This window comes from Dromaius novaehollandiae, chromosome 5 (assembly GCF_036370855.1).
Source record: "Dromaius novaehollandiae isolate bDroNov1 chromosome 5, bDroNov1.hap1, whole genome shotgun sequence".
In the NCBI taxonomy this organism is placed as follows: domain Eukaryota; kingdom Metazoa; phylum Chordata; class Aves; order Casuariiformes; family Dromaiidae; genus Dromaius; species Dromaius novaehollandiae.
Genome location: NC_088102.1, coordinates 71,985,449 through 72,000,268, shown reverse-complemented (window position 1 = coordinate 72,000,268; position 14,820 = coordinate 71,985,449). Strand labels below are relative to the sequence as shown.

General features: G+C 42.5%; 1 protein-coding gene across 1 annotated transcript; it reads right to left on the bottom strand.

Moving 5' to 3' along the window:
- Nucleotides 1-5,542: 5,542 nt before the first annotated feature.
- On the bottom strand, nt 5,543-14,315 carry TALDO1 (transaldolase 1). The gene is made up of 8 exons (XM_026110702.2): nt 14,063-14,315; nt 10,099-10,222; nt 9,525-9,632; nt 8,674-8,805; nt 8,005-8,180; nt 7,648-7,845; nt 6,399-6,544; nt 5,543-5,873 (listed from the first exon to the last, which is right to left on the bottom strand). The coding sequence occupies exons 1-8, from the start codon at nt 14,157-14,159 to the stop codon at nt 5,841-5,843; spliced, it is 1,014 nt and encodes a 337-aa protein (XP_025966487.2). The 5' UTR covers nt 14,160-14,315; the 3' UTR covers nt 5,543-5,840.
- Between the last annotated feature and the right edge of the window lie 505 nt (nt 14,316-14,820).

Sequence of the window (14,820 nt, the reverse complement as noted above, 5' to 3'; positions counted from 1 at the left end):
ACAGAGCTGTGGGGTGATGTTAGCAGCCCAGCAGGGCTCTGGACACAATTCCAGGGCAGAAAGCTTTACTGGGCTCCTCATTCCCCAAGTAGCTCATTTGGATCTGTCAGTATTTCAAGGCTGAGAGGGAGGAGTGTGTCTGTGTTTGTGTCTTTAGAAAAAAAATCTTTCTAACTGAGGAAGCTGCAGAGCAAAGAAGCTTTGGGGAAGAGAAGGGGTAGCAGTTTCTCTCTGACGGACCTTTGCCTGCAATTTGTGTCTGACACCTTGCCTAGAAAAGATCAGTCCAGCACATTTATCACTTAGATCTACACCATTAACAGGTGTACAGTTCTCCCATGTTACACATGCCTTGGAAAGGGGTGGGGGGAGGGAGATGGTAAGTTGGTGGGTACCCTCTTCTAAGACTTCACTGCATTCTGATCCCATCGTAATTCATCCCAGTCACTGACAGGTTTTTTTGTCCTGGGAATCATAAACCAAAATCTAGGATGTGATTCATGAGATAAAATATGCTATATACATACAACAGCATTTGCATTTCAAAGTCTATCAGCATGTACCAACAACCTTCAGAGGGACTTTGGTTAAGCAATAGGTCACATAGAGAAGTCTAAGGAATCTCTCTTGGATTTCTGCCTCATACTAAGAGGGAAAGATGCAAAATAAGTTAAATGAGAAGGGACCCACCTGGGTTGTGTTCTCACGAGAGGAGGACTCCAGGCTAAAAGAGGATCCCAGATATGAGAGGTGCATAGAAAATGCACTTCCCAAGGGCAGCAGGATTATCCACAGAGGAAACACCAGGCATCTTCCAGGCATTTCCTTGCACTGCGCTGTTTGATAGCCACAGAGATCAGGGACGCAGCTTTCAGATGTAAATGACTTGATTGCAGAGTGAAGTGCAGGACAGGATGGAAGGGTCTGGCAGGTGATCTTATGTTGATGGCTCCAATCCATGGACCAGAACTGCTGCTTCTTCCCCTCCAGGCTATTTAAGAGCTTGGAGTCGGCCTTTATGTGGAGGTCTTTGGGCTCCGATTGGAGCAACTTGCACAACTGCAGGAAGTGGGGAAAGGATGCTGGCAGCTCGCCAGGATTGTGATGATGTTAAATTGTAAATGAGAGATAATCCAGACAGCTGTACTTTGCATTGCAGGCCAGCAGAAGAGTCATAGACCTGTCTATGGTCATTATCAAAAGGCAGGCTAAAGATTCATGGGTGATGAATGTGGTTCATTTAGCGGTCACTTCCAGGCATCTTCATGATGCAAGAGAGGGCTACGAGACAGGCAGCATCGTCAAAGCTAAACACTTAAAAACTCTATAGGGCACATGGTAGAACTGGGGAGAAGGTTACATGAGTTTGGACTTTTTTTTTTTTTTTTAATAAGGAAAAAAGTAGCTTGCCAGAGGCAGCTCCAAGCCTAGCAATGTGACACTGCACCCAGACATGTAGGTCATGCTTATCTGTGTAAGAGACTGGCATCTGGTGAGTATCAGTCCCTTGCTGACCTGGGCTGTGATGCTGTTGCTGTGCAAAAGCAAATATGCTGGTAATGGGGGAAAAAACCCAAAACTTTTCAGGCAGTCTGAAGGGACAGCAGTAATAGTCCATCTGTAGACTGTGAGTCAGAGGAGAACTTTGAATTCCTCTGTTCAGTGTCTAATTCCTAATTCTGTTTGAAAGGAGAGCATCTTCATAAACTTCTGGCTTCCCCACCAATTTTTCAGTGACAATGAATGCTTCTATTTGTCAAGAGCTATGCATAGTATGGTAAAGACCTGACTGGATTTTTAGGGAGTTTAAACTGATGCCACTCCACTGATTTCAGTGGAGCCCTGACAGTGCTCACCAGGTATGGCCCAGGGGAATGACTGAGCCAAAGGAATATGTGAAAAGATTAACTGTTGACACCAGTGGGCTTAAAAAGGAAAGTTCAGACAGGTACTTCTACTGTGTTGCTTCTGGAATCAAGCTAGTACCAGGGTTGACCAGCCAGGATCAGTGATACTTGGGAAGCTCTGCTTCATGCAGCACTCTGCAGTATAATCATGTCTGAACCCTTCTACCTGTAAGAATGTGATCATTGCCTAAAATACCTCCTAATTCCTTTGCGAATAGATCTGGCATTAGGAGGTGCTTGCCTTGATGTAAGACAAGCCATGGCAGGCTGAATATCATCCAGCTATCTAGGTGAAGTAATAGCCTTTAAGAGAGGTTTATCACCTGTTGGAGAATGTGAGGAATGTTCCCTGTTCTTTCATGGAGAGACAAGTGACAACTGCACAGATCTCTATACAGCAGTGTCATCATATTTTGCCACCTCTGCAGACCCAGATCATCTTCAGAACATGGAAATATTTGAGCTTTTCATCTATCAGTAGTTAACGGAGAGCCATCTTCTAGCATGTTGCAAATTGTGAACAATGCTATATACTAGATTAGCTAGGCTGGCTGTGGGGGGGGAAAGGCTTTGTGTGGCTGAGGAACCCTGTCCTACCCTGTAATCGGTTCTGTCAATTAAGAAGGATTATTGTAACAGCAGTTATTAGAGAACATGTTTAAGTGACTGCTTCTGGCTTGCATTACCTTTCAGAAGTCATCTTCAGTTATTCTGGCTTGCTGGGGGTCACTGCTCTGTTGTGTCTGAAGCTGTCAGTCTCCACTGTGGTATCTTGCAGCTTTATTTAAGTCACCTGTGGAAGTTTAACTCTTCACTGGACATAAGCCTCATTCTCTTGCCTGAGGAAGTTGACTTAATACTTCTTATAGGAGTTAACAGCTGGAACCAAGCTTGCCTATTTTGGGAATTGTGATCTGCTGTGAAGCTAGAACCTCTCTCCTCATCTCATGCTCTGGAGCTGAAATTAGGAAGAAGACTGAGAAAGTTAGAGCTGAAGCAGAGAGCCTTACTAGCTTGTGCAGTGGTATCTCTGCTGTATTTTCGGTTCAACTTCCTCTTCAGCACAATACAAAATACTCTGTTAGTTTTTAATTATCATGGGGGCCTAAACCATTGTGCTGGCTCTTGAAGTTCATGACTTCTACTGGTAGGTCAGATGGTTGTGACACATTGTAGGGAGGTGTGGGCTGGATAGAGCTTTTAATGCTAGCTTGACCTTTTAGTGGGAGGTGACTTCCCTCTCCCCCCACCCCACCCCTCCCTTAAGAGCTTGTATTCTGCAGTGAACTGTTTCTTGCAGTTGTCTATTGCTGTAAAGCAGAGGGATCTGGCCCCATCCTGTGAAGCAGCTTCATGAGGCAATATTCCCAACCCAGTCTGGGATAGCTCCAGGGCAAGGCTAGGAAGATACAGCGCTATGTAGGCACACTTCTGATAAGATTCTGTACCAGCTCTTCATGGACATCTGTCACTTTGGCTGAAGTGATAGCTCCCACTTCTTTACAGCAATCTTTTTAACAGTACTGCTTGTGCCATTTGAGGGCTACTTCTCTAGAGGAGAAATAAATCCCTTCCACTTCAGAAAATGGAAACAGCTTTCCAGAGCTGCTCCTGAGGAATTTCTAACACTGTTTCTGCTTGAGCCGCACTGATGATTGCTTCGAACGTGCTTTGAAATTTGAACTTTGTTTTGAAATTGCTTTCTTGTCCATGTCACTCACCTGTAGGGAAGTACTAGAAAGTGCAATAGTACATGAATTTTTAAGACAGCTACTGTCAGGCCTGTGGGAGATGATGATACAGTATTCCAGCAGTCTTGTAGTGTTTTACTCCTTGATTTTACTCATAAGAGGGCATATACCACCAGAGATTTTCATCTAACTGCAGTAGAAGGTAACTAATTTTGAGGGCTCTCTAATGTTACTGATTTGTTTCCTTGGGTTTTTTTTGTATTAATCAAGCTGGAGTGTGCGTGCGAGAGTGTAAATACATAGCCTTAGAGCTGCCTTTCTGTAAAGGAGGCTAAATTCAGACAACTTTATCAGGAAACAGGTAACTGTGTCTACGTATAAACAGGAACCTCTTGTCTACTCTTGATGGCACTGGACCTATATAAACCAGTGAGAGATGGATTTAATTAGTGTTAACCAAATACAGTATGAAAGGTAATTGGATGCATCCCTACTTAATAGAAATACTGCTAATTGGTAAGTGCTGCATTAGGATTAGGTCATTCCTCAGAAGATGACTGCCCCACAGCTTATTCCTTTACAAAAAGGGGAAGCTTAAGGACAAAGAGAAAGGGGGTAATACAGAGTTTAAAAAAGGAACTTTGATATGGTATGGTTGGCAGCAGTTTTGTGACTGTGCCTTAAAGCAATGTAGTAACTTGTTCCAAGACAATATACAAAGCTGTAACTTACTATCCTGAATCATATTCACATGCTCATTCTATCAACTCAAATAACTGACAATTGTTTAATCTATTAACTGCCCTAGAGACTTAGATTTCTCTAATTTTGAAATGCACCTAACTTGAAATGCACCTAACCTTCACTGACATTAAGGGTAGCTGCAGCCTATGTCTGTGTTGAAACAGTACTGCTATTTCAAGCTTAATTGATTCTGGGCTGTTAGACATGTGGTAAGTGAAACTGATACTTGACAGAATTGCTAAAATGTGCTTGTTGTAATTATGCTGCTTGCTTCTGTCAAAAACACTGAAGTGCTACTTCTGATAGCATTCACCAGGTGTGGTCAGAGTCCAGGTCTATCATTCAGTAACTTGCTGCTTCTGTCACCTTGGTTGCAGAGAAAAGATGACCAGAAAAGTCTGGAACATGGCTGTCTTACTGTACAGATGTAAAGCTGCACTGGAAGCAGTTCACTGTATCATTTCCCAACTGTCTTCCTTCAAGGAAGAAGGGATAGGACAAGCCTGATTAGCTGTTGATTCACTACTGTAATGAAGCTGATGCTCTTAACAGCAAGTTCTTCAGATGAGACCCATAAATGGCATCAGAAGTGCCTTGCTGCAAACAGCACTTCAATGGGAGGGAAAAACTGCATTACTATGGTGGCTTCCAGAGCAAGACTTAAGAATACTTGTGGGTTTTCTACCATAGGGGGCTTTTTGAACCTGTGTTTTTTTCCCCTAACTTGGTACTTGGATCATCCAGGATTGCTCCAAATCTGAACTGTTAGAAAGGACACCCCAAGGTAAATAAAGAAAAAGACTAACTTGGTAAAACTCCCTCCTTTGATGAAGCAGGAGTGTGGGTTCATTGCACAGTGCTGAACAGGCAAGACAGCAGAGAATTCATGTTTAGAGATCTTAAGAAATCATGGACTAGCCTCTTACATTCAGTCTCATTTACTTCTTCTTTCACATACATGCAGGGCCACCTCTGTGTCCAACTCTCTGGTATTACAATGATTAAGTGTCACTACCTAAGAAGTTAGCTACTTTTCTAACCAGCTTTAGGCAGTGATCATCAGAAAAAGCCTAATAACTAATCAGATTCTCTTTGAGGCTAAAATTTTTCTTCCTTTTAGTCATGCTAAGGTTATGAAAAGAAACTGCCTTAACTTGTTAGGAAAGCAGATTTTAAAAAAATTTTTTTATACTTACAAACTGCAGCATTATAACTTTTATTGGGCTGACACAGTATCAATATTCCAATCAACTGAATCCCCTGCAACAGTGAAATGATCACATTACAAGGAAAGTATGTGTTAATTTGAATGTATTGACAAGAGTGCCACAAAAATTGAATTTCTATTTGTCCCTTTGCAAATTGATTAAAAAAGCATAATACAGAAAATCTATCCATATATAGCATAAGACTTTTACAGGTAAGACATTTGTACATCCATTTAACTTCAAATGATCCACTCATTCAACCTTGACCAGCCAGGAAAACGATGATTTTCCTATTTTCCATTTTCAGCACTGAACATTCGCTCCTAGAAAAACAAGTGAACAAACTGTAGTTTAGCAAAAGTTTGGGAAGTGCACTGTGCTTTAATAATGCAGGCTTTAGTCAATAAAAGTTGTCAACAAGAACTAATGCCTTCTGCAATGAGTAGAAGTATGATTTATTTCCAACTCACTATCTGAAGAGTATTAACTTTGTCTTGTATCACTGCTAACAAACCAACATGTTTAGAATTAGACTTAAGGGGCTTTTCACTTAGAGACAAGTGTTATTTGGATTAGCTTCCATTTTAAGTACTGCCTTGAGCTTCTGACAGGTGTGTCTGCATACACCTGGAATGAATTCCTTTTTGACATGCAGTAAAGCAAAGCTTACTTCAAATGCAGACACCAAGTTCATTCCATCTAGGTGGTCAGTTTGCTGCTTGTTATACCACTTGTATAAAACTTTATCAGACTTGCTCGCAGGTTCCTAGTCTTACTTCAGCTAACCCACTGCTGCTTATTTGGGGAAACCTGAGAGACAGAAAGATGCAGCACAATATAGCATCTACCTTTAACATTCTCTCCAGTTTAACTGCATCAGCAGCAAATTTTCTGATCCCATCTGACAGCTTTTCCACAGCCATTTGATCTTCATTATGGTGCCAGCGGAATGCTTTCTCATCCAGGTGGATCTTCTCAAGAGCACATGCCTGAGCTGTATAAGTAGAATTAAAAGAGGAAAAAAAAAAATCATCAGCTTGGTATTGATTCAAATTTCACAAACTTCTTAAAAATGTCAAGTTTCTGACCATCTCTAACAATTGAAAAATTCCAAGCACCACTTTCAACGTGACTTGCTATATCAGCATGCTTTCAGATGTAAAAGATGTAAAAGTTACTGCTCTGTATGATTACTTCAGTATGTTAAGAAATTTAGATATTCAGTTTATCTTACAATACAATAATCATTTGTATTGCATTTGTACTTTGTATCTGCTTCTCAATGGCATGCTACTTTCGTGCTCACTAGCAAGAATTATGCAAAAGTCCTAAGGCAATGAGACAATCTAAGCAAACATACTCAACAATTAGGTCTTTGATTATTTGGCAAGTGCCTAACAAAAGTCCAACCGATAATATGCCTACCAGCTATTTAGCACACTGTATGTAGCAACCCATAGCTATGACTGTGCACAAATCTGATCTTCTAAATTCTGCAGTAAAATTCTAGTAGGACTAAGGAAAAGCAAAAGTGGTGCAGTGGGAACATATTCAAAACCATGACAGCAAAATATCACTAGAACAAGTCACTTAGTCTTGTATATGATTCACTTCTACAATTTTGGGGGAAGGGGAGACTTTTTTTTTTTTTTTTTTTTAAACACACACACATCTAGGGCTAACAGAACATTCACTAATATACTGTTAACATAAGGATTAAACCAATTTTGTCATCTTTGCTAATACTTAGCAAAGTTTCATCCCAAGCATATGAAGTATAAAATTCCTTCTTCTGTCCTCCCTGTCTTCTGGGGGGTGAGGAGGACCCACAGGGAGGGCACATTACTTAAGCACACTCAAAATCTTAACTCTGGATAGTGTGATCAACAGAAACCAAGACCCTAAGGAAGTGACTATGTGTAAGCAACTGCACTACAGTTGTAATGCAACAGTAATACCCTTTTTAGAGAGGGGTTCAAGCTTTATTCTAAAACAGAATGGAAGCAAGCAGCACAGAATTAGATGGGAGCATACATTGTTAGTGCTTGGTATTAAAGGGAGACTGAACAAGGCTGTATTACATAAAAATGGACTTACCATCTTTAACACTGAGTGTGGGAGTTAACTTGACATACTCTTTGCTGAGCTCTGCCAAAAGCTTGGGTGAAATAGTGAGATAGTCGCAGCCTGCAAGCGCTTTTATTTCTCCTGTATTTCGAAATGAAGCACCCATCACAATAGTTTTGTAGCCAAACTTTTTGTAGTAATTATAGATCTTAGTGACACTCTTCACACCTAAAGAGGAGAAATTAGTGACTTTCAGAGTAATTCACTGGAAGCTCAAAGATTACTTATAACACACACACACTGTCATGTGTTTGGATTTATAAAAGTAATTTGTCGTTTGGATGAGTAGCTAATGTGTTTTTAGCAGTGTGTCACAGGCAAATTTACCTGGATCCTCTGAAGGCTCATAGGTTTTCTTATCCCCATTTGCAACATACCAATCCAGGATACGTCCTACAAATGGGGAAATCAGAGTAACTCCAGCTTCAGCACAGGCAACTGCCTGAGCAAAGGAGAACAGCAAGGTCATATTGCAGTGAATCCCATACTCCTCTTCCAGAACCCTGTAGACAAAGGCTGACTTAATGGTGATTTTCTCACCTACTGACTTTGCATTCTCATAATAAACTAGTAGGTTGAACTACTGAAGTTCTTGGCTTAAAACCTTAAATTAGAGGTGTGCTACAGTGTATAAGCTTTAAGGTAACAGACCCCATGTTTTGCACTGATGGACCCTAAGTTTCAGACTACTATGCATGTTGTCAAACACGTGATCTGTTCAATGTTCTCCCTTGCATAAAATGCAGACCACTTAACATGTTATCTCAGGAAATTCTGTTTAGGAACAGTCTGGCTCTCATAGGAACAAACTTTTCCTATTTCAACTAATAGCTCTAGTATAGCACCTTGCTTGTTAGCTGTAGCCCTAGTAACAGATTTCCTGGAGCAATGTTTTCAAAACAATTGTTTATTTTAAGTGTAGAACGTATTTGTCAAATGCCTGTGAACAGCCAAAAACATGCTATGAATCAGTGTACCAGGTACATAAATACTTACTTGCCAGCCTGGATCCCTTCCCATGTTGAAGAGAGCTTTATGAGAATACGATCTTTACCAATTCCTGCTTCCTTATAAAGGTCGATGAGGCACCTGGCCCTCTGAATCATTCCTTCCTTATCAAAGGACAACCTTTGAAATAAGAGCAGGACTGCTTAAAATCAAGAGCTTTTGCTGATTTCCCTGTCCCTCCCTCCCCCCCCCCCCAAAAAAAAAAAAAAAAAACATTCAGGACAATTGTCCTGTGTCCTATTTCATTAGCATTTCTGTTCCAATAGCTTTTTCTTCTTAGTTGAAGATGCTCCCTTGTAATCCCATCGAGCAGTTATGACAGCACTGCTACTCTTTGATTAAGAGGATCCAGAACTTGAGATCTCTTAGAGAGTGATAGACTAAAATTTTCAATAAGCATTTCATAACAAATGTAGAATCTGAAAATTAGAAATGAATTAGCAAAGACAAATCCTATGCAAGTCTTGCAATAAATTGCTAAAAACAGATTTTTTTTGGTAACTTTTGAGGATAAGACAATACCACACAGAAGAGAATGAGCAAAGTTTTAAATATACTGGAAGCATAAGATTTCCTTTGGTTAAGGAACTACAGGAGGATGACCAAAATTCAAACTCTGTATTATTGATTATAACTTGGTGACAAAACTTCATGAGAACAAGTCTTGGTCAAGCAAACCAGGTGAAACCAGTTCTCCAATTGAACAAATAGTAGCAATACAAATTTTTGCTAGTCCTATAACAATGAGCTATCTATTCAAGAATATTTTTCTCCAACTTGCATAATGTCTTTTTTTGTATGTACATATAGACACAGTAACCCAGAGGAAAAAAGCTAACCTTGCATCTACTTCTGTTGACACACGGCCAGGTATCCTCTTCAATATTTCCGCTCCAAATAATACAAAAAGTTTGTCACAAGCATTTTTGATCTGCTCATCTTCTGACCTGAAAAAAAGAATGTACTTACTTCTGTAGGGCTAGTGGGAATAGTAATGTCAAGTTTTGCCATAGATTTGAAGATCAGAATTTTGCAACCCATTTAACATTGTTCCACTGGTCAAGTAACTACTTCTGCTCTGGGTAGATGTTCTGCCCTCTCTCTCTTCCATATATCACCAATAATATTAGCCTTCATACACTATCTCCTATAATGCTATCAAGTCGGACTGTTCTCCTGAGCAGTCCTAGACTGTTATGTCAGAATGGTTAAATGGAGATGCACTCTAAAAAGCACACCTGAAACTGGCAATAAGAATTTTTCTTTTCGGGATTGAAGCTTTCTGGGACAAGGGAAATGCCCACGAGCATGTGAGGAAAAGTCTAGAACATTGCTAATAATATTAAATGCTATTTACATAAACAAAATATCTTAAATATAGCTCTACTGAGATAAAAAGAAAACTTTACTTACCCACCAAGTTTTTTTCCATACTCAACTGCATCATCCACAAGTTCCTGGTAAGCTGGCATCTGAGCAGCAGCTAGTATCAGAGATGGGTTTGTTGTTGCATCTAGGGGCTTGTACTCATCAATTGCTGGGAAAATAAAAATAGCCTGCTTAAAATAATGAGCAGGCCTGAGTAAGAAGAAGGATTTTACTCAGATATGTAAGAATGTAAATGCTTACGGCTGTAGGACAGTAACATTCATGACAGAGCAAATCAGTGCAAAATGTTGTTTAAATACATTACCTGAAAACTGGCAGATTTGCCAGATGTTCCAGTTCATAAGGCTACAGTAACAAGATCAGGTAAAGTTTACCCAGTACTTTAGGCATTACCCAAAGGAAATAAACTTGTGGAAATGACATCATAAAGTCGCACTAATCTGAAATTTCTTACATATATCCTTATGTTCTCAATGTAGCTGAATTCCAAGAATCATAGCGTAGAAGGAAAGGAAAAAAAAAAATCTTTCTTCCCTTCTAGCAGTTATGTTTGGGTTTATTTGTATATACCTGTTGAAACCAGAACAAAAGAAAGATTCATCTAAGTTTTAAAATGCAGTAAGTAATGACTTTTTTTTTCCAAGTAGTTGCACACAGTTTCTTAGTTTCTGGTCTTGTAACTTCCTTGTACTACCAGGCCTACTTCCTTATATATGATATTTGAAACTTTAGCTTATCTTAAGCCCTGTACAACACCTATTTCAGGTGATACTAGTTGTTTATCAAAGTAGGCTGTTACTGTGCATTCTCTGGCCCTAATCACAGTTGAGCTGCCTGGCATGCAGTGTCTGACTCAGCACATGCATGAGAGCCTCTACAGGCCCTTCAGCAATTTCTGCTTACAAACTCTCTTGGTAACACAGCTGAATGTCAAAAAAGATATTTATTACCCATACATTTTCCTCAGCATATTGCAGTCAGGGATGAAGATCCAAGTTGATAAAGTACTATTTTGTTTCTGCAGTGATAGAAGAAAATTTTTTTTTCCCCCAATGAGTTCCTCTAGGCAATGATTCTGGTCCTTGAAGAGAGAGCTCCATTCCATACTAACAGGTCCTTCAAAATACTAATTTATATGGATATTGCTTAAAATGAAGTACATAAGCAAAACACAGTTCTGAAGCACAGTAAACAACTTGAGAGGTATATTTTGACAGAGCTTATTAATTCTCTCCAGAACTACAGGATTTGTGAAGAACTTACAGGTCTCTGGCAAGAAGTATTAGTAATCTCATTAAGTCTTTTACCCAGTTTTCCTAAAGGTCAAAAGCAAGTGTTTAAGACAAACTCTTTGATTTCCTTTTCTCTATAAAAGGTTAGGTAGGTATTCCTGTAGACACTCAGATGATAGTTATTCAGTATTTTCCAGATGCTAATTCAATGTGAGGTGAATAGGGCTGATGGTGTAATTCAGAAATAGCTCTTTCAAAAACAAAAAATCCAGCCTGTATTTCAGCTGTTCAGCACAAGCTTTCAGTGGGAGGTCTGTGAATCCCATCCACTGCTGGGCCACATTTGGCTCGTGACCACAAGGAGAACTGGTGAGAAGAGTAAGCATATATTCATCTGGCTTAGACAGAAAGCAAAACAATCTAGTTCAGCTACAAAAGAAATCACCACTTCCACAAATGCAAGTGAAGGAGGCAGTTTGTCTTTTGCTTCAGGAGCAGTTTCAACTAGCATCTTTCTATGGAGCATGATACAGATGAGCTTTATATCTACACAAGAATTGGCATAGAGTGTTAGCAACAACTGCACCTTAATCAGTGTTTAACCTGAACTGGGAGTCAGATGTTGACTATAGCCTTGTTTGCTATATTTGTGACAAGAGGTGCACCTCTTCTTGTGCCAGTTTTCAACAACTGGTAGCTAGAGATCAACTGCAAAAGTGTTTGGAAGGGCATGTTAAAACTTCCAGTAGACAGCATTCAGCCCCCTTCCTACCACACACCCTCTGCCATTATTATGACTTTTCCCTACTGTAGGCAAGGGAGTGTTTTAGATCCACGCAACTTCAGCACACATTTTACTTGAAGGCACACAAATCTTACAGGCGTAAACTTATCTAACTCTGGATTTAATGCTTGACAAAATGGCATCAATGCTCTACACCTTTCAGAGGCTGTGGTTCCCTGTCACGCAAGACCAACTCTTCAAGGCAAGCAACAGTTTCTCCATGTCGCTCTCAGCCTGATTCTTCAAATCAGGTAGTCCAAAATATGTAGCAGGTATGTGTTATCTAGTGTCAGTGTATACACATGTATATACATAAACATAGAACTTCATGTTTGGGACACATGCCTGAGCTGCTGCTACTTCTTTACAGTCTTAAATTTACTAATATAGAAAGACATTTGATAGTAGCCATTTAAGATAGTTAATCCTATAGGTGATGAATAAACAATGTAGGAGACAGATTATTGCAGTTCTGAATGATGGCAGAACAGGTCTCAAAACACGTTGCTCTACACAATCCAGCAAAATTCAGTGAAGGGATTTTTCAGCTCTAATAAACTGAGAAAGTTGCCTGTCTGTACAGGACTTCAAGCACTGACAGTTCAGGAACAAGCAGCTTCATAATCTAACTCCACCTCCCTTCATAAGGAAGGGGAGTGCTTGCTCATTCTCATGAAATAAAAAAAAAAACAAAAAACAAAAAACAAAAGCACTCTTGCGTTATTTTCTTTGCTTCTGCTATTTATATGTAAATATATATAGGAAAAAAAATGCATTGGCTTTTGGAAAAATCAACTTCATTAGCCCCACAGAACTTCTCTTGTCAAGTCTGCCTCTTCGTATGGACCTTCAGCTAAAGTCTGCCAAACCCACATTTGAACTGGACAAGTGAATAAGTGTGTTAAAATACCAGCAAATGTGAATTCCTCTTACAGTGACTCATGCAGGCTTGACATCTTAGCAACAGCACATGGTGCTGAATGTCTGGGATTGTACATGCTTTCTATAAGGCACCCGGTCAAACCCTGGGGAAAAAAAAAATCATTGGAGATTCTGGCAAATGTATTTGAACTGGATCCAACCTACAACCTGCCAGTTACAAAGGTTTAGATTTAAATGTAACCTATGGCACAAGAAGAAACAAGTACCTGCAAACTTAACTAGCACAGAGCTTTGCTCATCAGTTTTCAATCTCAATTTAAAAATAAACAGTGTAAGAACCACTTACGCTGTAACTGCAGAAGTGGTGTTACTACCAGTGGTTTGCAACGCGTAGAGAGACAACACATTAATGTGAGTGATCTCCTCGGATCTCAGTTTTGAATATATTATGTGGTTCATGGTTTCTTACAAAGGCAGACTTTGCAAAGACCAGGAGTCCAGTAGCCACAACAGTCGATCACTGGAATAAGTTATCAGCGCCAAAAAGTCGTGCCTTTCTAGGTCTTGGGACCTTCAAGAGGCCTGACTACCCTTGGCAGCAGTAATGCTGCAGCCGGGAAAGTTACCGGCTGCAACGCAACGTCACTAGGTTAAAAAGTTACGGTTTTCGGAGGTGTGCAATACGAGTTGCTCCAGGGGTCCTCTGCAGCCTTCAGCTCGGGGCGGGGGCGCCCCCGAGCAGAGGTGTCCGCGGCGGGTGCTGTCCGTGCACCGCCTTGGGCAACGGCGCCTTTCTCAACGCCGACCTTGCGCAACGCGCCGCGGCCGCCCCCCCCCCCCCCCGCCCCGCCCCAACCGCCCGCCTAACGGCCGGGGCGCGCGGGGAGCGCTCCCCCTCCCCCGCAGTGGTTCGTCCCTCCCCTCCCGCCGGCTGCGGTGGTTCGCTCCCTCGGCCGGGCGCGCCCACTGCCTGGGGAAGGGGGCTGGGGTGCGGTGACGAGTCGGACCACCGACTCGGGCCCCTTCCCGCCCCCCGGGTGAATCCGGGGGTGCCCCCCCCCACACACACACACCCTTCGCCTCTCCTCACCGTTGAAGTCCCCGGTGTCAGCCACCACGGTGGTGTGGTGTTTAAGCTGGTCCAGCACCGACTCCATCTTCTGCCGCTTCACGGGCGACACCGACATAGTCCGTAGCGGGGGCAGGGGGGGCTCGCGCGCCGCCTTTAAGGAGCCCTGGATGCCCCGAGGGGAACCGACCTTCGCGCTCGCTCGCGACACCCGCGGCGTCGACACCGCCTGCCCCCCGAGGGCGGGGCGCACCTCCCCGCCCGCCCCCTCTCCTCCGCAGCCAGTCACCCTCCGAGCAAGGCGGAAGGGGCGGGGAGAGAGACAGAAAGAGAGAGGGTGAGCCAATCAAGAGCGCCGTGGCAAGAAGGACCCGGCCAGTAGGAGCCGCGAGAGGGCGGGGAAAGGAAGAAAGCTTCCGATTGGCTGAATTCGCGGGCGGTGCGGGTCGGCCGGAGGAGGGGAGTTGGGGACCCCGTCACCAGGGCGACAGGGGGATGCGGCTGCCCCTGCGCCGCCATTGCCCCTGGGGGGAGGCCGGTGTCCCGCGGGGCTGCGGCGGGAGGGGGGCTCGAGGGAGCCGCAGCTCCCCGTCACGTCCGCAGGAGCTCCCACGAGGCACTGTGGGGTCTCCTCGGGTTGGGCCGCCGGCTGCGCGGGCCTCCCTTTGGCGGGGTGGCCTCGGCGAGCCCACCGTGTTGCTGGTGAGATAAGATGGCTTCAGCAGGGCTGCTCCTCATCCGGCGAGCAGCTGCGCTGTTTCACAACCTTGAGGAAAGGC